At 38.4% G+C, this 22,286-nt stretch overlaps 1 protein-coding gene across 2 annotated transcripts in view; it reads left to right on the top strand.

Annotated features, from left to right (window-relative positions):
* The window catches only part of COG5 (component of oligomeric golgi complex 5), a 180,251-nt gene that overhangs the window by 139,117 nt on the left and 18,848 nt on the right, over positions 1-22,286 (top strand). For both annotated transcript variants that reach the window (XM_048945602.1, XM_048945604.1), the window contains exons 15-18: positions 17,392-17,502; positions 18,832-18,894; positions 19,718-19,821; positions 21,227-21,464. In XM_048945602.1, the coding sequence (XP_048801559.1) occupies positions 17,392-17,502; positions 18,832-18,894; positions 19,718-19,821; positions 21,227-21,464 (516 nt within the window). The remainder of the gene's footprint in view (positions 1-17,391; positions 17,503-18,831; positions 18,895-19,717; positions 19,822-21,226; positions 21,465-22,286) is intronic.

Genomic DNA, 22,286 nt, shown 5'->3' with positions numbered 1-22,286 from the left:
TTCCTCTCACCAGCTGTTGCCGTGCCTCAAACCTATTCTTGTATTCACTGGTTCAAATGATTTCAAAGAAGATATAAATAACTACTTGTGAGCAGTAGGTAGATTTATTCTGTTGCTGGGTGAATCTGTAACTTAGTTAACCCTTTGCCAATGCCTGATGTTGTTGTATGCCATGACATATTCAAAGTTATTGTACTTGTTTCACTCAGCGTAATGACAGATGTTCTTATAATGCGTAGTTTGAAGGTACAATTACACGTAGCATTAATTAAAAATATATGTAAAGCTATTAACTTTTAACCTCCTCACCCATCCTGTGTTTTGTTAGGTGATGCTGAGGAAGAGTGATTGGTGTATTTTCTCTATTTCATTATTATTTTGTGTCTTCTTGTTCACATTTTCCTAAATCACACAGCCCAAGCATTCTTGTAATTATTACAGACGTTACAGATTTCTGTTCAGTCAGCATTTCCATGTCCTTATCGTTCCCGATCAGAAAAGATATTAAAAAACCTGATCTTGTGTTTTGGATAAGAATGAAATCTTCTTCTTCTGAATTTGCACATTGTAATCCATTCCATACTTTATAACATACCTGCTGCTTATGGAGGCAGATTTTATCTGTTAACTATTTGTTTGTTTCTACAAGTAAGGGCTCCCTAACTTAAAAAACAAGCAAACAAAGGAATACCCACTAAATTTTCTCTTTAAGAGTTTTTAAGGGGGTTCATTATTCCAGTTTGCAAATACCCTAAGTTACCATCTTTGTTGACGCATGGAGTAAATTGTCATGTTTATCTGGCCACATAAGGGAAATCAAATATTTCATCAGATACTGACAGTACGTACAAATGGAGGGGAGAGATTTACGAGAAACTTCTAAGTTGCATTTCCTGAAAACAAAGAAGTAGTTGAGTAATTCCCTTTTTTTTTTTTCTTTTTATGAATCTGTGCTGCTTAACAAAAGATCAGAGCTCACAAATCTGCCTCTAAGATTTTGACCCATTTATGTAATTTGTAGTTGAGAAGAGACAGAAAAGTGAGCTTGTATCTTACCAGCATCTTCATTAGGTAGCTTTGAAATGGCAGCAGTAATTGCATGTTGGGAATCTCAAGGGCAATGTTCTCCAGATGTTTTTTGTCATGTACTGTAACCAGAAAAAACTTTTTGAGTGTGCATTACTGTTATATGTATAAATTATATACATAGAATCATAGAATGTTTTGGATAAGAAGGGACCTTTAAGATTGTCTAGTTCCAACCCCTCTGCTACATGCAGGGACATTTCCCACTAAACCAGGTTGCTCACAGCCCCATACAGCCTGTCCTTGAATGCTTCTAAGGAGGGGGCATTCACAGCCTTCTTGAAAATGAGGGTTATGTTTCCCCTTTTCGCACCAGTGGGAACTTGAGCAGACTGCCATGACCTTTCAAATATAGTGACTTGGCATCTTCATCCACCAGTTCCCTCAGAACCCTTGGAGATCTCATCAGATCCTATGGACTTGTGCACCTTCAGGTTCTTTAGATGGTCTCGAACCTGATCTTCACTAACAACAGACAAATCTTCCAAGTTCTTATTGTTGCTTTCTGCAACTTGGGCAGTGTGGAGAGTCCTTGCCAGTGAAGATTGAGGCAAAGAAGTCATTGAGCACCTGAGCTTTCTCCATATCCCTCTTGACTAGGGCTCCAGTTTCCTTCCAGAGAGGGTCCACATCTTCCCTGGCCTTCTTTTTATCATTGATATACCCGTAGAATTTCTTCTTGTTTATGTCCCTGCCTAGATTTAACTCTGTCTGGTTTTTAGCTTTCCTAATCTGATCCCTGGCTGCTTAGACAACTTCTTTGTAGTTCTCCCAGGTAACACATTCCTGCTTCCGCTCCTTATAGACTTTATTTTTGCACTTAAGTAAGTCCTGGAGCTCCTTGCTGATCCACAGAGGCCTTCTGGTATTCTTATCTGCCTTCCTTTTTCTTAGGACGTGCTGCTTGTGGGCTTGGAGCATATGGTCCTTAAATACTTACCAGCTTTCTTGGGCCCCTCTTTTCTTATATCGCCCTGTCAAGCAGTTAGTTCCCTGAAGAGGTCAAAGTCTGCTCACCTGAAGTCCAGAGTAGCAAGTTTGCTGTGTGCTCTCTTTGACGCCCTAAGGATCTTGAACTCCACCATTTTGTGGTCAGTACAGCCAACGCTGCCCTTGAGCTTCACATTACTCACCAGCCCCTCCTCGGTGAGGTACAGCATAGCATCTTTTCTTGTGGGTTCCTGTAGAATCCACCCTACATGTACTATTGAAGTTTCAATATTTTCTTCTCCATCCCGTCATCTTGCATAAATCCTGTGGTGCACGCATGCCGCTTTGAAGACTATTGCTCAAGGGTGATAATCTGCAGTAATGCTTTGTGACCAAGAAGATTTTGGTTGTCTATTTTTGGCAAAGAGAGGTGATTGATTTCAGGAGTCTTTTACATCTTTGAGTTTCTGTTTTTTTGTCGTTCTTTCTCCCGGTGTGCTTCTTAGATTGTTCTTTTATGTATATAAAAATGAAAATGATAGTCACTTTTTGATTGGAAGTAAAGACAAAACTACATTTCCCTAACTTACTAGCTGTAATTTTATCATTTACTGAGCTGAATTTTGAATGGAAATCTTTTTGTTGCAATTTCGCAATCACTGTGTTTTGGTTTGACTGCTGATAGGGATGTATTATTTCTCTTACTAATCCTTAGAACCGGATGTCTTGCAGAGACAAGTCATGAAACACTGAGAACTAAAAGCTCTGGGAGTTTTCAAGATTGGTACTTTGGCCAACAAGCAGAAAAATAAATTCTAATATCCTTTGTCTTCATTGAGATGGCAGAGACCTGTTTGGACATCTAGTCTATTCCCTACCCAGTGCAGGACTATTTCAAGTAATATTTACTGTTGTCTTTTTTTGTTGCATTCTTTCTGCCTTTTGAGTGATTATTTCAGTTATCTTATGTATTATGAGTGGAAATGTAAGTACTGTATGTTCTTTTGTGCTATTTTTGTTCAGTTTTGCATGTGGGTGGATTGAAATACACTAACACACCCACCAAGTGCACCGAGATGGAATGTGTTGCGCTGTGAACATGACAATGCAGTTGTTTAGAGAAGATGCAGTTCTCCTACTTCTTAAACCTGAAGGCTTCTTAGTGGTTTGTTCACCAGAGCTACAGCCATCCTATCAGAATGTCTTTAGTAATTGCAGTCAGAGTTCCACAGCAGTCCTTCCCTTGCTGTCAGTGTTGTGGAGGTTGCTTTGCCATGCCACCTACTACCATAAGGCTTAAATGCCAGAGACAAGGGGGCTGGTGTCTTTTGACCATTAAACAAGCAAAGGGCAGTTGTCAGAGGCAGAATTGTAAAAATCAGGCTGCCCACTTGCTTTTTGTAGCAGGTGGGAGTGATTATGCTAGCATTTGGAGGATCAAACTGTCTTAAAAATCACTTTTACATGTAATGGTGTGCTTTAGGTTTAGGCAAACACTAACTCACTCTGCTGTGCTCCCAGGACAGCTTCACTTCAAACCAGGGTGACCAGCTCAGGCCAAGCACAACTTTCTCGTTCAGCTTGGAGCATAAACAGAGCAAGGTCAGGTCTGGTTGTTTACAGACAAAGCAGGAACCTGTATGATCACATTACATTAGGCAGATTTATCCTATGGCTAGGGTAGATAGTCAGTGGGAGCTGTGATTTCCTGTAATTGGAACAAAGTTCCTAAATATGGAATGTTTGTATTTTATGGAATTATAAATTTTGACAGATTGTCCAAAAAAGGGATCTTAACAAGAGACAAGAGGCTGCAGGCAGATGACTTAATGGAGATCTTCCCCACTGTCAGACTTGCAAGCAATTATAAAGGGGAAGCACTCAAAAGATGGAAAAGGAGAGTGGGTGTAATGAGGGAGGAAGGAAATACGGAATTTGAATATTTTTTTTAAATTCTCTTAACTAAATAAGGTTGGACTTGTGTCGTATATCTTACAAAAGTTATGAATGGTGTGGAGGCCCAAACTACAGCCTGTGTGCAGTGCTCTGGGAGAGCTACAAATCTATCCTTTGCTCACAGCTTATGGGAGGTGCTTGGCATCTGCTCAGGATTTTACCCTAGGCAGCGAGTGTGGGATTTTCTGATTAACAGGTTTGCCTAGTGTAAGCTACCTGAATGTTTTTCAGCTGTAGAGAAGAGAATTTACAGTACTTCCTGGCATTTAAAAGAATTCTTCCCCTGAGCCTCGTGCAAAAACAAGATGGTATTTGGTGTATTTTTTACATTTCAAAGGAAAAATGCTGAAGACCCAGGAATAGAAGTGAATTCAGAGATTAAAGAGAAGATGTGAGTGTCTCAAAAAGTAGAGTACCCACACTGAAGTTCAAATTGTTACATGTTTTCAAGGGCGGGACATTGATCCATGTATTAAAAACCTCTATTAGTGAACATGCCAAAACACAAAGTAAGAACTTGGCATTCTGATCCCAGAGGCAATGGACTACTGCACACTCAGTGCACAAGTATATTTGTCTGGATTTTTTTTATTTTTTTGGAGAATTAGGCATTGAAATTCTGGCTTGTTTTCAGGGAAAAGTCAGCATCAGCTGACATGTGTGATGAAGAGTGGGCAGGCTGTTTCTCACTATTTGGGATCACAGTAGTATATGGAGATTCATTTACATTTACTTAAGTAAATATCTGAGTTACGTAACGTTGTATATGGTTTTAGACTGTGCACCAGTGGCAGAGTGCTGGAGCAGTAATATGAGCAGTAATATGGTAGTACAGAAAGATTCTTGGGAAGTAACAGGGAAACCTTGAATTAGCCTTGCGTTGTTTGTTCACATATTTTAAAAATACTTGCTTGGACTAATGTTTAAATGTGAATCAACTCCAAAACAAAAATTCCATGAGTAAAATTAATAGACACTATATCTAAACTTTATCTTTTGTGTGTTTACTGAGATCTCCCTTTCACTTAACTGGTGCTTAAGATTGTAATTGGAACTGTGTTAGTGTAGAAAGTATTACTATCCATCGTAATTATGAGTAACATGTTTTTGATCACAGGTGTTCTTACTGCATTATTATTTAAGAAAGAAAATACCAATAGAGAGAATGAGAAACACAAAAATATAACAATTTATTGTCATTTTAACCCCTCCTTCAGAGAACAGAAATCCCAATCATTCACTGCTTGTCCCCACAGAGTATAGGTGTGGAAAGAAATGCATCTGACTGACCTCAGAGCAATGAATATAAGTAAATGAGCTTGGTCTCATCTGTTTGAAGGCGAACTTATATCACTGAGGCTTGTTCTGGTTAGTGCTGGCCTCACTTCAAAGATCAGCAGAACGTGTCTGTTTTTGCTACAGAAAGGCTGTGTATTAAATTGTTCCATGCTGTTGTTCTGATGTTTATGTTAATATCTGTCGCTCTGTCAAGAATCCAAGGTTAGCAAAGACTTCTGACTGACACTCAGGACCTCCTTTGCTCTCCTAGCTGTGAACTTCCTACGTCCCTGGCGTGGGATGGAATAGTGACATCTATCCCAACCACTGGGATGTGCCTGGGCCCTGAGGCCAGCTGGTAGAAAGCAGGCTGCCTCGGGTCTGGTGAGGGCTCTCCTCCAAACACAGTGGCTGCCTGCCACGGTCCTTCTGGGCATAATCTCTGCAATGTGAAGCTGTGATCCATCTCTGGAGATCAGTTGGGAGAATAGTGACTTCTTAGGCCAAACACTTGCTAAGGACTGTCCCAGCAGTTCAGCAGTGGAGATGATCATGTGCACAGTCCAGGAACCTTTCCTAATGCTGTTTAATTTATTGCTGTGAATGTAGCCAAGATGTGAATGAGATCGAAAGAGAGCGGCATATGAAATCTGTTCAAGAGGAAGCTTAAAATGCTGACAGATTGGGGTAATTTTTACTTGCATCTGGAATTCATGCTTTCATGCTTCTGATGTAAATAAATCTCTGAGGCAGAAGTTGGGAGATGCTGCTTTATTCTTCAGGAACATTTCTGGTCTTAAGATTTTCTTAAAACGCCAGAGCTTCAAAAGATATTCTTTCCTCAACATGTTTTTCTGTCGGTGATGCTTGTCAGCCGTACATGACTGATTTTCATATAGCATTTGCTGTTTCTTCCAGCTTCTTAGCCCTTGAAAAGAGCACGTATCAGTGGTGGTATAGCTGGTTTGCAGCTCCACGTATTGCTGGCTGTGTGCTAGGAAGCTCTTGGATGTTAGGTTTTCTCAGCGTTCAGGAGTTCACCAGTTTCTTTTGGTAGCCAAATCTTTCTTTGAACCAGCTGAGATAACACCTTCTTGTGCGCCAGTGCAACCAATGCCTTCTGTAATGCAGTGTCCTATTTTTAGTGAATGTAATGGATTGATATATAGGCTGAGTAGCATCCATCTGTCTGTCATGCTCAGATATTTTTAGAGCGCTGATCTTTGTCATGCTGATCAGCACCAAATGCATTACATAAGATTAGCATCAAAATATATGTAATGAAAAGTCAGCTTTGCTGCAGTTGTTCTTAAATTATTTTTAGTATTACCCACAAAAATTGTATGGCTCAGTGCATTATCCCATCATTGTGTTCTATCTGTACTCTATAGGGATCATTTTAAAGTTGAATTTCTCTTCTCTCGGATCCTTTCTATCACAGGCTTTCTTCCTGAGGCTTCAGATAAGATTAATAGAATCACAGAATCTTTAGAACTGGAATGGACCTTTAAAGGTCATCTAGTCCAACTGCCCTGCAATGAACAGGGACAGCACAGCTAGATCAAACTGTCCATAGCCTGATCCAGCCTCACCTTGAAGATCTCCAGGAACAGGGCATCCACCACCTCTCTGAGCAACCTGTTCCAGTGCCTCACCACTCTCACTGCAAGGCATTGAAAGTCAGTGATACATGTTGCAAAGATTTTAATAAATGCCTGCTTTCCACTAAGGCTGAAACTGAGCCAAACAATTTATCTCTCATTGTCCTTCAACACAGTTTGTATTTGAACTTGTCATTTGCAGGTGTAAGATTCCAAATTCCGCTTTACTTACATCCTCAGCTGCTATGCTGTTCATTAATGCTGCTTCAGCGGCTTAATCTCGTACTGTTACTTCTAACGGTATTTCCAATTTTCCACTTCTACTGAATATTCAACGCTGACATCTCCCCATCAGATATCTCTGATCCACTCGCTAGCTATTTAGAATGGGTTGGAATTAGTTGGGTTTTTTTTGTTTGCAGAGTCAGACTGTGAGAAAACTGTCTGCATTCTTCTTACACTGCTCTAGAAAATTTATTTCTTTCAAATTTACTGTGAAAAAGCTGGTCAATTCTTTGAAGTATGTTTATAAACTAGTTTGTAATTATTGACGTTTAAAATAGATGACAACTTTCTGCACATCCCTCTCATCATCATAACTATTTATGATATTGTCACAGATTAATCTTTTCCTTGATTTCTTTCTTTGTGGGTTGATGCTGCATTTGATATATGGTAGTCAATATAAAATAGGCTGCAGTTTGCCTTTGGTGATGAAGTTCTGAAAACTGAATTCTGTCATGCAGTGGCTTCACAGATCTTCCTGAGAATTTCTTTCTGAGATTATAATGAAATGTGCTCTGCTCTTTGTTTATGCTTTTAAAAAACAATCTCTAATTTGTTGTTGTTTCTCCTTAGTTTGTAAACCTTGTTGCAGTAAAGAGGATGAGGACAGAAAATGCTAGAAGGGCAGGTGGAATAGAGAAACAACACTTAATTCAGCTTAAACTCTGAACTGAGAGAGAAGGAGCATATTTACACGGAATTTTCATGTCGTTTGTCGAAGAAAAAGTGTCTGTCGCGTTTGATTGGGGAAATGAAGATTTACATAAGCTGTTTTCAGTGAGTTATTTAGATTATAAGCAATATGAATGGCTTATTCTTTTTCCAGAATTGAAAAGGCTAAGGTGTGTTATAAGGATCCAGAGACTGTATTGGAGCATCTTGCTGCAATCGTTGACGTTGTTGAGAAATGTAGAAATGTGAGATGTGGTTTAAAAATTGAAATAATGCAAGGATGAACTAGTTGAATGGGAAGGACTGGATCTTAGTCTTTTCTTAGTAATCGTGGAGACAAGGTTTTTTTTTTCCTGAATCTCTCTGTCTATACTTAATGTTTCTCTACAAAAAGGCAGAAAGGGGCTAGACTAAAAAAGTTCTCAATTGTCTGCCTTGTCAAAAGTAAAAATATCCATAACACATTGCGAGAAAGAAAGGTGTTGATGTAGGAGGGCTATAATTCTGCTTTCCTCCTGGGGAAATGGAAAGGATTAGAACCTCGTTTATGGAGGAAAGCACCTGTTGGACTGACTTTACTGACATATATTCCTGAGGGAAAATGTACCTCATACCAAACAAACAAAAAAACAAACAAAAAATTGTTTTGCTCATTTAATTCGTACAAAGTCTCTGAATTAAATGTGTTGTACTAACAAAATCTTATAGTTGATGTGAGCTATTTCTTTGTTTACTGCCCTTACTATAAGGTTTAGGTATCTTTACTTCCCGTTCTTCTCTCTTCCCCACTCCAGTTTGATACAGCTAAATTTAACTAACTGAATAATTCAATGAAGTAAGGGAGAACAGGGAGATGGAGAGAGCAGACACTGCCTGGAATCAAATTCTTCCAGTGAAGTGAAGATACTGCTCATATGCTACAAATTTTGCACCACCTTTAATCTCCATCAAATTTATGAGACTTGTGATGGTTCTGAGTTGAAAACTATGATGAGTTCTGACTGGAATGGCATGTGCTAAATTTCTGATGGTCATTTTCTTAGTGTGTTTTTACAAAAATTAATCTATATCTTATATTAGGTGATGTTACATTGAATTGTGAGTTTTCTTTTGTGGTAAAACACTATTCAGGACATATTCTAACAGTGAGATTTGTCTGACAGTTCCAGGGAAATGTATCTAGTCCTCCTGTCTAAGTGTCGAATATTGTGAACTTTGGGAGGAAGTATGAAATGTAATGAACTCACAAGTAGTCAGGAGCAATAGGGAAATGACACTTTGGGAAAGGTTTTCTGTAAATAACAGGTCAGTTGGTGTAAGTAATGTAAAAGATTAAGTTTTCCCCACTTCTCTTTGAAATATGTGTATTAATTGTTTTACACTAGTACCTTGAAGACACGGTGTTACTGTCATTCAAAAACTTGGAACAGTACTATCTAAATGAGAGAACATAAAAATATGAATTCAGAATTAGGCACATTAAAGGAATTCATTAATAGGTATTTAAATAGAACATGTAGGAGGCTATTATATACTAAAATAATTTCAGAAAAGATTACTATTTCACAGCAAAATAACAAAACCAAGAGATGGCAGTGGGTCTAATTTGAAAATGGTTAGAGGTCAGCTAAGGATCTCCTTTGTTTTAATGGAAAGATCAAAAGAGCTTTTTAAGGAGATCCACATTCATTAGGAAGCTACTTAAAATGGCCTGAAAATATTTAGAAGTAGCTAGTTGATAAGGCACTTTAAAAAACCAAACCAAACACTTAAATTAAAAAAAAAAAAAAAAAAAAAAAGAATTAAAAATGTAGAGGGGAGAGTTGCATTAAAAAATAACTTCATGAAGCATTTTCTTCATTCTCATGTTGTCTTTTGCTGGTTAGATCGTGACTCACATAACAAATGTGTGATGTTAAGTGATACTGGCTAAACTCCAGACAAAATCATCCAAGCATAAAAGGCTGGTTTTGAGAGTACTATGTGCTTCATTTTATCTTGCTGGGAAGGAGGCTAGAAGACTTCTTTAAATCTACTGTGCAGTTTTGTTGACAGGTAGAAGAAGAGCAAGACTGCACAGTCCTTACTGCATTTTGTTGTACTGTGCTCTAAATCATCTCCTGCCAAGTTAATTCTATTATTTGGCAATTGATTGGCAATAGTTCAAAGAATGTTAACATTGTAATGTATTTTGTATTTTATAATTATGGAGCAGCTCTAATTAGAGTTTGACAGCGTTAAGCTCCTTTGTAAATTTCCACAGCATAGAAGTATTAGAATCCCAGCTAATGTGTGGACTGGATACAAAAAATGGCAAATGGCAATTAAATAAACTGATTATGCTTTCTATGTATAGATGAATCCTATGATGTTGAACCTCCTGACTTTCTGTGTCTTGCAGATAGATGGATGCTGTTCTCATCTGGAAGTACATTCTTAGTAGTCCACTTTGTTAGGACCAACAACTGTTGCGATAACATGAAATGTGATTAATCATTCAGTCATTATTCTGGCAAGCATGGAAAATTTAGTAAACTGTTACAGTCAGAGATATCAGGACCAACACATTGTCTCTGAAATCTCTGGAGACTTGGGTTTGGCAGTTGGGTAAACTGGAGTCTTGAAAAAATGTCAAGTGCGAGGAGCAGGATTTTCAGTTGGCAAATGATTGCAAGTGCTTTCGGTTTTTCAGTTTGTTGAGATTCCTTCAACAAACTGGTTTTAGGTGAATAAGTGCCAGCAGCTTTTGGAAAGTGAAGTTGTTTAAAGGATCTCATTTTTGAAGGACCACTTTTGATGATTTTGTTCATTGCCTTTGTCTCTTGTGATTCAAAACATAGAGATAAACCCTGTCATTTCTGTCACAGAAAGGCCATTTGCTGCTTTCCTTCAACTTTTTCTGGTTTTTAGAATATTAAAAAAGAAGGGGGAAAAATATATCCCTTAGGGAGCAACTTGATGGTTACTGTTGTTCTAGCATGTTTAGTGTGAGCATGACGATGGGTCATTTTTCTTTGATAAAGGACTTAACTGTCCCTCTCCTGTTAGTTTCACGTGTTTCTTCCCAAAATGGTTGTTGTGGAAGATTTTGAATGCCTTTGCTGAAGAGCTTCTTTCCTATATTCCTCAAATGTAAAATTTCCATATTTCTGGAAAAAAAAAAAAGAAAAAAAAAAAAAAAAAAGAAAAAAAAAATGCTAAAAGCTACAAGAATGTCCTGAGGATGCAACAGAAATGTTTTTATGCTTCCTTGACATTTTTGCCTGAACTCACAGGTGATTTCCCCCCTTCATGTCTTGAAATATTCCATCTTCAAAAAACTAGAAGTCATTTCAAGAACTTAAGTTCTTATTTATGATTTATTATTAATTTTTAATTGGTTATTTTTAAAGTGGGGCATTCATTTTAATTTATCCTCATTTATCAAGGACCTCACATTCCCTCAATTCATTTGTATCTCACACTTCCAACCTCTAAATTATGTCTCTAATTTTTTTGCAAAGTGTTCTCTGTGTACTAATACATCAGCTGGCATCACTAGTAGAGTTCAGATTATTATGTGTTTTGCTGTTAAACAGTGTCACATTTTTACAGAAAAAAAACCCAGCAAACTGATTCTGGTAATCTTTCATTTTTCTTAGGTGGAAAGAGATTGTAAAAGGCTCCTTTAGCCATGTGGGGAACATTGAACTAAATAGTAAATCATCCCAATTATTTGTAACTTACGGGAGGAATCCCAGGGCCGAGCCCTGTTGACTCAGAGACTCTGAAAATGGATTCTGTGTTTTATAATAAGTTGTTGTGATCAGGCAGGAGGCCAAGTAACAGATGGATTGATTGCTTTCTGCCAGAGGTATGGCCACATCAGCTGCCTCTATTAGGAATGTATTTATTGTTGAAAATGTCAGCTTGACAATTGGAGTTCAATTTGTGCTATCAAAACATATTAGTCTCGTGATCCTAGAGTTGGATCAAATGCATTGTTGAGGGGCTCTACTTTAGTCTTATTTTGATTTAAGATCTTCTCAGTACTCCTAAATTACAGTGTTGTTTCCTGCTCTTAAAGAGTGGGTTTGCTGAGGCTGTTTTAGAACAGAGAAATGAAATAAATGGTGTTTTCTAAAACTGTCGTGAAGGATGTGCACAAGATCACAGTTACTTTTGGTGTAATACTGAGCTTTTTCACAAAATGTGTTATCTGTGAAGGGAATGGTAGCAGAGCAAATCAGCAAATCAACGTCTCTTCAAAGCTGCCACCTGTTTCAAAAAGGGAGGTTAGGCACCTCCAATCAAAAACAAACATTACAGGAAAAATGCATCAATACGTTGGAACATTCCTACAAAAATACCCACCTCAGTCAGCATTTTTTATCACCCAAAAGAGAATTGATAGTTTTACTTTTGTTTTTACCTGAATTCTACATTCACTGCTACATTGGATGCCTGATCTGGTGGGTGCCAACCCAGCCCATGGCAAGGTGTTGGGACTGGCTGAGTTTTATGGTCCTCCCAACCTGAACCATTCTGTGTTTCTGTGATTTGTGGTGAAAACAAGAATTTACCCCAAAGAAATCATAGCACATGTCTTAACGTGAAATCAAATCCATGCTGTCAAATCAAGTATCTCTTCCTAGACAGTACACGTGCATCTGTTGCTCTAGATTCCCACCTGCAATCTGGAGGCGGGAGGATCATGGTAGGGTTCATATTAGTGAAGGATACAAGCTAAAATAAAATGCTTCATGTGATTCTGAATTAGATCAGACCACAGTGCCAAGTTATGGCTTAGTTCTCTGCCATGTGAGGCTGAAGCAAATCAGATGGCCTTCAGCTGGCTTGTTCCTCCTTGTGACAAATTTTTTGGGTATCAGCTGTCTGCAAGTGTCATTTTGGGTTCAGTAAACTACTCAATAAATGTGTCAGCTATTTCATTTGTATATTGCTTAACCTGAGCAGACCTTGCACTACTGAGCTTTATTTCCGTTAGAAACCCTATTAAAAATAAAGTGCCAGAGGAAAACAAAACAGAGGCAGAAGCTCAGCTGAGACACAGCCTGACAGTTGGGTCTGGGCAAGCATTTCCTTGGAGTTGCAGTTGACTTCAGCAGGAACTTCCATGTACTGCCTGTCTCAGTTCTTCAGCACCCACAAAAAAGAATGTGTTCAGATGCAATATTAGCATATATACCATGTTACCAGACATTTTTTTCATGCAGAGCTGTGTACAACTTCTACAACACCACTGTCAGAAGGGTTTTATGGTGAGCTGAGTTTATAAAAGTTGCCCATAACAGGAAGCAAACTTAGTTCACTTTACTTCTAGTTCTGTATTTCAGTTTCCCAAGTTTCATTTCTAAGTTCACTAAGAAAGAGCACCTCAGTCAGTCACCAAGAAAACAGTAGGGAAGATTCACCTCCTGTAACTTAGTTGCCTATAATGAAGATACAAACATTGAAACCAGATCTGGATTCCCTTAATAATCAATGGTGAGGGGAAGCCCACTGTATTTTAAACTTACATGTTAGGATGAAATTGACAGTGCCCTAGAAGAGTCTGTTTTATGCCATTAGTTTCAAAGGGATCTATGAATGACCATTTTGGCTGTAGATAGATAAAATCAGCTGAGAAGACTCTTCATTCATATCTCAAGATAGACAAAGCTTTTTATTGATTTATAACTTAGAATATAAAGTATAAATTATCCTTTAGTTATGGTGTAGTTTTTCTGCAAGCATTTTCAGATTCAAGTCTTTATTTTGTGCACTTTAAAGGACTTTTAGGTAGAAGTACTCTTAGGCCTATCTTTAAGTGTTTTTCCAAATGTTAATCCATAAGCTTTAAGTAATGAAGTGCTGTGTGTCTGTGCTGTAGGACATGAGCGGGTACTGAACACAGAACTCCACTCCCTCATTCAGTCTGGTACTGAGTTTATGGCTTCCACCATCAGGTTTGAGTCCTTCCTCTGCACAAATGGTTTATGCCTTTCTCTTGCAACATACCTTGATGAGGTCCTTCCAACTAATTTCTCTAAAATATAGACACATCTGTCTCTCATGAAAAATCACCCAAATTGCTGCTCCTCAGATTATGTTGAATTGGCTTTTTAAAAGAAAGTTTTCTAACCTCCTTTTTCCAGCTGCTACACTGAGCAAATTCCAACTTCCTGCCTTAGAGAATGTCAAAAGGACAATGCCTCCAGTGTTTCATCCTCATTTTAGTCTAGCAGTTATCCTTTGAGGTTTCTTGAAATGCCCAGCAGAACAGCAGTTCATTTTCATGTTCTTGAGTGTGCCACGAGACACAGCCCTTGTGATGCATGGAGCAAAAGCCCTTGCTATATTAGCTTGTGGAGACCTCTCTCTCTCACTAGTACCTAATATTGCCACTGTGCTGGTATTTCATGCTAGCAAAGGGAGCCAATACTGACATGTTACCTATCCTAGAACTGCCACTTGCTGGGGTATGGAGCACCTGTGCTTTGCTAATGCCCACAAAATCGTTGTAAACACATTTAAAGGTGAAAGTGAAATGAGTTCACTCAACTGAAGTGAAAATAAGAAATCTATTGCTATGTTTAAAGATAGACACAGAAAAGTGGAACTCTTACAGTCCTTGTTGCAACTCATTTAGGTCTGGCCTCTGCATAGTTCCTTTCAGTTTGATTTCAGCTAGCAGAGTCAAGCCAGCCTGACTCCCAGGGCAATTGATCCCTGGAGATGGGATCTGATCTTCCAACCCAACACTGTTTTTTAGCTGTTGCTTTCCCCAAATAAATTCTGATTTGGGATGAAGGCACCTCTTCTGTCTCCCAATTCCTATTTAGCATAAATTCACCCTTCTGGCATTCTACAGTTTTGGATAAATATAAGTGATTAAAAGGAAACAAATGCTGACTCCACTGCTCTCTTCAAAAGGAATTGTGTCCTACAGCCGAGTAGTTGTGGCTTAGTCACACTTATTTGACTTAACCTATTTACACAGTGCAATCCCCAGCAGACAGATAACAGAGGAAGAGTTGCATTACCACTGTGCTAAAGTGCATAAGCTACATGCAGCACAGCACTCCAAGAGTTCTTGCTGTATAAATGAGAATGATGAGTCCAATTCATTGGTAAAACTGAGTATGATGAAACAGAAAGCGAGGATGATTTGTGTCTAAGGTAAAAGGGCCATAAGCACAGTTTGTTGGGACTGAGAAGACACAATGATACTATTTTCCTACCTGGATACACTGAATAGTGATCAAATACCTGAAATCCAAGTATATGCCATTGGTGAAGTGTATATACATGAACTGTTGGGTAGACCTCAAGACAGAACCATTTTAAGGCAAGACCGTAGAAATCATTGGGGTTACAGCAAGAGAAGGGAGGGGCCACGTGAAATTCTGCTGTAGCTGTGGCTGGAAGGATGGCATGCATACCTTGTGGAAGACAGCGAGTCCGGGCTGCCCAGTACCTACTGCTGCTTCCCAGAGTTGTGTTTTCCCGACCACTGATTTCATTTTGAAATACACAGGGGAGCAACACATCTTGCAGTAAAAGTTTAAACTGATTAATTTGAAGAGAATTTAATATTGTAAATAATTTTAGAAGGATCGGATGCTTCTAAGGCTTTTTTTGATTTTGCCTGTAAATCTGTTGTGCTCCAGTCCTGTATGCAAGAATTCCTTGTTCTGCCGAAGGCTTATGTTTGTACTTGTTACCATTTTTATTCACCAGTTGAGCCTTTTTTTTTTTTACCAGCAGAAGTTACACAGTTCAATGATTTCATAATGAGTTAAAAAAAAAACTTATGAGACCTTTGCAATAGACTCCAAGGAACTGAAATTGAGGTGTCTAGAATGTGAAATTCCACTTTCCTAATAGAGTCTTTTATGTGTAATAGCTGTAAATGTGCAAAATAACAGCTGAGTTGAATAGTCTGTACGGTGCTTCAGAAAAGTGTGAGAAAAGCTCAGTGTGCTGTGTGAGGTGGCCAGCTGCATGGACAGGGTGTTGTGTTTCTCTGCACAGCTGTTTTGCTATTAATTTGGGAAGCTGTGAGTGTGAGAAGCAGAATTCTTAAAACCAGTCAGGTCTGTCAAATTGAAATAGTAGGAAGCAAACAGAATTGTACATGGCTTACATGGCTGATCTCATCAGGAAGGCAGGGAGCTGCTGAAATGATTTATTTATCAGCTAGTCGAAAGATGCGTTCTGATGTCAAACAATTAGAGATGTGTTAGAAAAGACTCCTGCCTCTGCAAAGGCCTCAGAAACCTGTTTATGCTTAAATAAATCCTAAATTTGAAGAAATTTGAATGAACTGATACTGTCACTCTAGTGTTGTGAATAAATCTGTGTTCATGTGTGCTTGTGAGAACTTGTCTAAAACTTCTATTATTAGCAGTGCTGGCAAACAGTAGATAACTTTATTTGCATGATGGCTGAGTTTATGCTGAATGAAAGGTATGGGATGTACAGGAATAGGCTTTCTCTAGCAAAAATTTGTTTTGCATACCTTGAAAATCTTCAGGCAGTGTTTGTTCCTCTTCTTGAACAAATTGTGTTACCACGCATTTGGTATTTCAGAGCTTTCTGTACAACCTGCAACTGGTAAAGATGCACATCATGAAAGTTTCTTGATGACTTGTTTAAGGAGTCAAGTATGTTTTTACTGAGAGACTTCTGGATGTAGGCATCTTCAGGAGTTTCCTGGAGGATAACTTTGTATCCTGAAATATGGATACCTGGTGAGATAGCTATATCCCAGTAAAGGTTTCTTTTAATAGCTATTCTTGCTGTAATATTGAGATATGCTTCTAAAATTCACATGGCATTTTGTTGATCTTTGTATTCCATTGGCTTTTTATGCACAAGAAAATTTCTGGTTGTTTCCCAATTACAATTTGTTTTATTTGAAATTATAAATATACACTGCAGGATCCTTGCAGAACTGTTCTGGATTTAATTGCTGTTTATGTGTCATCCTGGAAGTTTGATTTCTGTGGTAGTAATGAAAAGCACACAGTAGTGTTTAAAAGTGAAGCGTTAGTTTTCTCACTTTTGCTGAAGGATTTGTGAGTAAAACTTTTGAAGGACAAGAGTAGCAGTCCTTGCATTTCTATTTTCCTGCTCACTTATGTAGTACACATCATTAATATGTACAAAGCTGTAAGCCACCTTTTAGAAGAAGAACAGGTCTTAGGGAAATGCTTGAATAGTTGACAAAATCAAGATGTGAAAGCTCATATACTGTTTGCAGTTGTGCTGCTGCTGGCTTATATCACATCCTTGGACAGGTGATTTTAATTCTTAGATTATAAAGTTAAGATGTGCAGGGAGTGGGTATCTGCAAGGGTCTGAGTGCTGTGGTTTTGGAAGCTGAGACAACTGTCTTTCTTGGTTTGTTTCTCTTGTTTGTTCGTGTTATACGAAGATGGAAATCAAATGAATCGAGGTGAGTTCAATGGAGGAACATTGAGACTGAGGAATGAACTATGGTTTTCTTCCACAATCTAAGTTAGGTTAACTAAAAGTTAGAGGGGATGCACGAGTTAAAGAGTTGATGTTGTTCTAACCGTTTCTGCAATCACTGCAGCTGTCTACTCAAGGAGATGCCAGCCAGGTGATTGGACCTCTCACAGAGGGACAGAGAAGGAACGTGGCTGTAGTTAATTCACTACACAAACTACACCAAGCAGTTCTGAAGGTAGGCTTCCTTGGATATTCCCTGTCTTTCTATAATATAAATTTCTTTGCTGTGTTGTATGTATATCACCCCACTTGCTGGTGAGAACTCTAACAAATAGTGACAGATTTGGGGTTGATAACTGCATCTTGTACATTTGTACAGCTTTTCAAGACTTGGTTGGCCCTTTTAAGCACTGCTATGTGATAAATTGTCAATATTAAAAGAGAAAGGAAAGATGTCTTTATAGAGAGTAAGCACATCTCACAGCCATTGTTTTTTTCTTATCACAAAATTCTGTTTTTCTGCTGGTAAGCCTGATAGCCCTTGCCTGCATCTGTCCCTGCCTGAGCTTATCTTTCTGAGGAGACCTTCCCTGCTTTCCCACACTTGTGGCCAAATAGAAAAGAAGAAGGAAAAGGCAAAATCAAGAAAAGCAGCACCTCACGTGCATCTCTGTGCATTGCTGCTGTGACCCAAGTCTGGCCTGGAAATGTTTCTCGTATTCAGCTCGGTTATGAACAATTACAGTTTACTGACTCAGTAATATCAGTGGCTACACAGCCTCTGTAAATTAATACAAACAGATATAATGGTACTTCTAGTTAATCATGTTTAAATCCTAGCCTGATCAGAAACAGAATCATGAGTACTCCTGACTGTGGATATGTTTCAAGAATGTTTAAAAAGGCCAAAAAGCTTATAAAATTTGCTTGGATTTTGCAAGCAGATGGTAGATTAACTTTTAAGTCTGCTTTCTCTGATGTATTTAGTAATAAACCTCATGTGCCTTAGTGTTGGAGGGAGTTTGATATGATTCAGTCTGAGTTCAGTACTTATCTGGCTTAAAAATACTACTACATAGATGTTCATAATTGTAAGGAAATTGGTTGTATATTCCTCAGATCATTCCTTGACTTTCAGTTTGAATTTTACTGTAGCTGCACATAATCAGCTATTCAACATGTAGTATTACATACAAATTACAGTACTGAGAAAGAACATAACCTTTCTTTCAAATGTTTGCTGTAGAGCTGCTTGTACAGCTCTCTGTAAATTCTATACTTCGCAGCAAGAGAATACACCACTTAATTTTATTCTGGTACTTTTAATCCTTCAGCTGTATTTCAGTTGAAGTAGCAGTAGCAACAGAGTCCATAGGAAATTTGAGAGTGAGGAACCAATATTGGTGCACTGAAAATTCTATCTGTGTAAAACATTTTTGGTATTACGTATAATGCACATGTTACAAAAAATAACTCGGTATGTTTCAATATGAAGTGTTGTGGCTTCTAACCATTGTGAATGTTTATTAACATTTATTATTAACAATCACTTCAACCTTTGTAGGTTGTTACCAATCAGAACTCATTCCCAGCAGCTGCTGAGGAAGCGATCACAACTGCCTTGAAGGTAATTGAACACCCAAGATTGAATGCACTGGGGAGGGGGCTGAGGTTTGCTTTGTTTGTTACTTGTAAAATGGTGGCTTCTTTTTCCCAAGTATTCCGTAGTGTTGGTATATGCTAGCCAAAGATACACAAATATTCTGTAATTTATATTTTGCCCTATCTGCAGCTATGTAAGTGTTGCATGTGCTAAGTCACAGCTTGAATAGCATTTGTATTTAAGAATATTCTCATAATGGATGGAACCCAGATGTCATCTGACTGTGAAAATAAATGCCTTTCTCTGCAGCATTCACACAGCAGTAACTGAATCCTTTATCGCTACCCCTGACACGCAGCCATGCAGGCACATAAAATTATGATCTTTATGCTATCTGGTGCTTTTCTGAAGGGCAGTGTGGATGGGCATGCAGCCCTCCGGTGCTGTGGGTGACAGCTATCCACATCTATCCTGCTGTGCACTAATCTAGGAGCGGGTGTGTGCAGAGGAATGAAGGGCAGCTTGCCTGTCTTGGGGGAATGAGCAGCTGAACCAGGTGTGCATGCCAAAAGGTGTGTCTACAAACCAGGAATGCCAGATCACTCTGCATCTTTTTGATGCAATGCTTTATATACATAGAAGTAGTAAACAGCCTTCTTTATGTACCACACTGGTAAGATCAGTGAAAGATAACTGCTGTCTTAAGCTTTTGTCCTCCTATTTAGCAATTTCTAATACACAAAAAAGCAAGGTTGGAACGAACTGTTTGTCAAGGTATTTTGAGGTGTTAAAATGCAAATGGTTGTAGTTTCTGTTCCTTACTCCTCCTTTCTCTTATCCATTTTAGGCAGTCCATGATCTAATGGGTAGTGCTGTTCAACCATTACTGAACTCTGTAGGAGATTCAGTAGAAGCTATTATCATCACGATGCACCAGGAAGATTTTTCTGGGTAAATACCAGTATTTTTAAAATTTACCATTGCCTTAGTAAGACATCTTGTCTATGCATAATAAATTGTTACTGCCATATGCATAATAAATTGTTATTGCTACAGCGTCCTTGGAGCAAGAGCCCATGTTTATTAGAGGGAAGGTAGGTGATGTATTATGGTCAATTAACACAGCTATCTATTGAAACAAATTAATGGGGCAGCATATGTATTCTTCACTTTTTTTTTCCCCCATATCTGTTGAGTAAAATTCATTTTAAAATGAAAAAACCAAGCAGGGGCCCTTTTTGTCCTTAAAAAAACTCTCTTCTGCTTGAAAAGATTCTCTGCTTTTTTTTTTTTTTTTTCTTTTTTTTTCTTTTGCCTTTTTTTTTCTGGATAGTTCCCAGAAATGTCAGTACTCTTATTTCTTAAAATAAAGCATAAAACCTCTGATTCAAAATTACATACAAAAAATTCTTAACATATTACAAAATGTGAAATGGTTCAAAAAATCTTTCTCATTGAAAGCTCAGGTTTAGCGTGTACATTTTTGTGAAGTTTCAGACACCATTTCAAGTACTCTTTACCTGCAAGTATCTCGAGTCTTAACTATACTTGAGACTTGCTTTTGAGCATTGTTTTGGTTGTTGTGTCTGTTCTGATGTGTCTTACATCATCATGAGATGTCCTGCAGATGCAGAAGATTTGGCCAATAAGCATCACTCCTTTGTATTCTGTCTGTGAAATTCACTGGAAAAAAAAAAAGTATTTTCAGAGCTGCTTTTGTTTTCCTTTTGGCTTTTTTAACAAAAGCAAAATCTGTCAATATTTTACCCTCTCTATCTTTCTTTTGCTGCCTCTAGTAAAATATCTCTGAATAAACTCATTGCAGCCAAAGGCTGAGTTCTGTTAGATATCCTGTATGCTCAGGTTACTGAGCTTGGAAGAGCTCAGTTGCCAGGCTGTGTTTCAAAGAAAGAGAAAGGTGATTTATTTCTGTGTTTTCTAGCTTCTGTGCTGCTTCTATGATAATTTTATTTACTTTATAATCCAGAGTTTGGAGCAATCCAGGAAACTAAGAAAATAGATTTGGGATAGGTGAAAGTAGTGACCCTGTGACATGTGCTTGCGTTTTCTTATCCATTTTTAGAGTTGTAAATTAACAGCTGGGATATTCACATTTAGGGGCTGAATTTGAGCTTTAGGGTCCAAATTCATGGAGGCTCTGTAAGTCAGGTTGGAGTGGGATGATTTCCTGCATCTTGCTAGGAAGGGATGAAGAGAGATTTTTTGACCACAATGTCAGAAAGAGCTGCAGCATTTGGAGCCTGAATGGTACTCCATAAGAGTCCATTCATTTTTGGTGGTATTTTAAACATAAATTTATCTGTCCCTATTTCTTTTTTTCCTTCTTTTTTTGCAGATCATTATCCAGCTCAGGAAAACCAGATGTCCCTTGTTCTCTGTACATGAAAGAACTACAGGGTTTTATAGGAAGAGTCATGAGTGACTACTTCAGACATTTTGAGTGCTTTGACTTTGTCTTTGATAACACTGAAGCCATGGCACAAAGAGCAATTGAACTTTTCATTCGCAATGCCAGTCTAATCAGGCCCCTTGGTGAAGGTGGGAAGATGCGGCTTGCAGCAGATTTTGCACAGGTACCCCTAATACCTACCCTATTTCTGCTTTTTATCATTGCTTCTTTGTGTTCTCTGAAAGGTATCATCAATGCTTTTGCCCCCAGTGAATTGTAAGCAGACAGCTGTAGAGATCTGTGCGTTCCAGTTCTAAACGTTTTCTTTGCAGCAGTGGATCCTGAGAGGTGTATCCACTAGCAGTTGGAGACCCCTTGTCATTGCAAAGCACATTCCAGGAGGTGTGACAGCTCCCCATCAAGTGACTGTTCCATTTAAATTCAGTTGCATCTTGAAATTTTATCCAGCTTGTCTGACCTCCTTGATATGTCCATCACTTGCCACCATTCATTTACTTCATTCTTTCTCCTAACGCAATGGTGTGTCATTTTCTTAATTGCTTTAATATATCACAGTGCCAGCAGCAGTTAATCACTAACTCACCTGCCTTGCAGAGTAGGAGGCAAACTAGAGAAATAATAATATCCTGTGGAAGAACTGCCCTTTCATTTTCTTCTGGATTCTCTTTATGATCTGACTTGCCTGTCTCTTTGACATACCTATGTCTTTGTACTGAACTAAAACACAAAGCAAATTGCCAGATTAATATCCACTGCTTATCTGTGTTATCTGTTATCATCAAATCTAATTTGTCAATAATAACACTGTGTGATTAACTTGCAAAAAAACAAAGGCATCCACTAAATTGGTGTGAGGGTACAGGTTGTCATTATCCAGGTGGAAAAGAGAATGAGGCTTCACTTGTCTACATACTGAGCACTGCTTCTGGCTGGTAGGCAACTGGGGTAAGAGAGGAAGGCAGGAAGGGGAGGAATTACTGTTTCA

Source organism: Lagopus muta, chromosome 1, assembly GCF_023343835.1.
Source record: "Lagopus muta isolate bLagMut1 chromosome 1, bLagMut1 primary, whole genome shotgun sequence".
Taxonomy (NCBI): Eukaryota; Metazoa; Chordata; class Aves; order Galliformes; family Phasianidae; genus Lagopus; species Lagopus muta.
The sequence above is the reverse complement of the archived record's forward strand: the minus strand, read 5'-3'. Positions and strand labels throughout refer to the sequence as shown.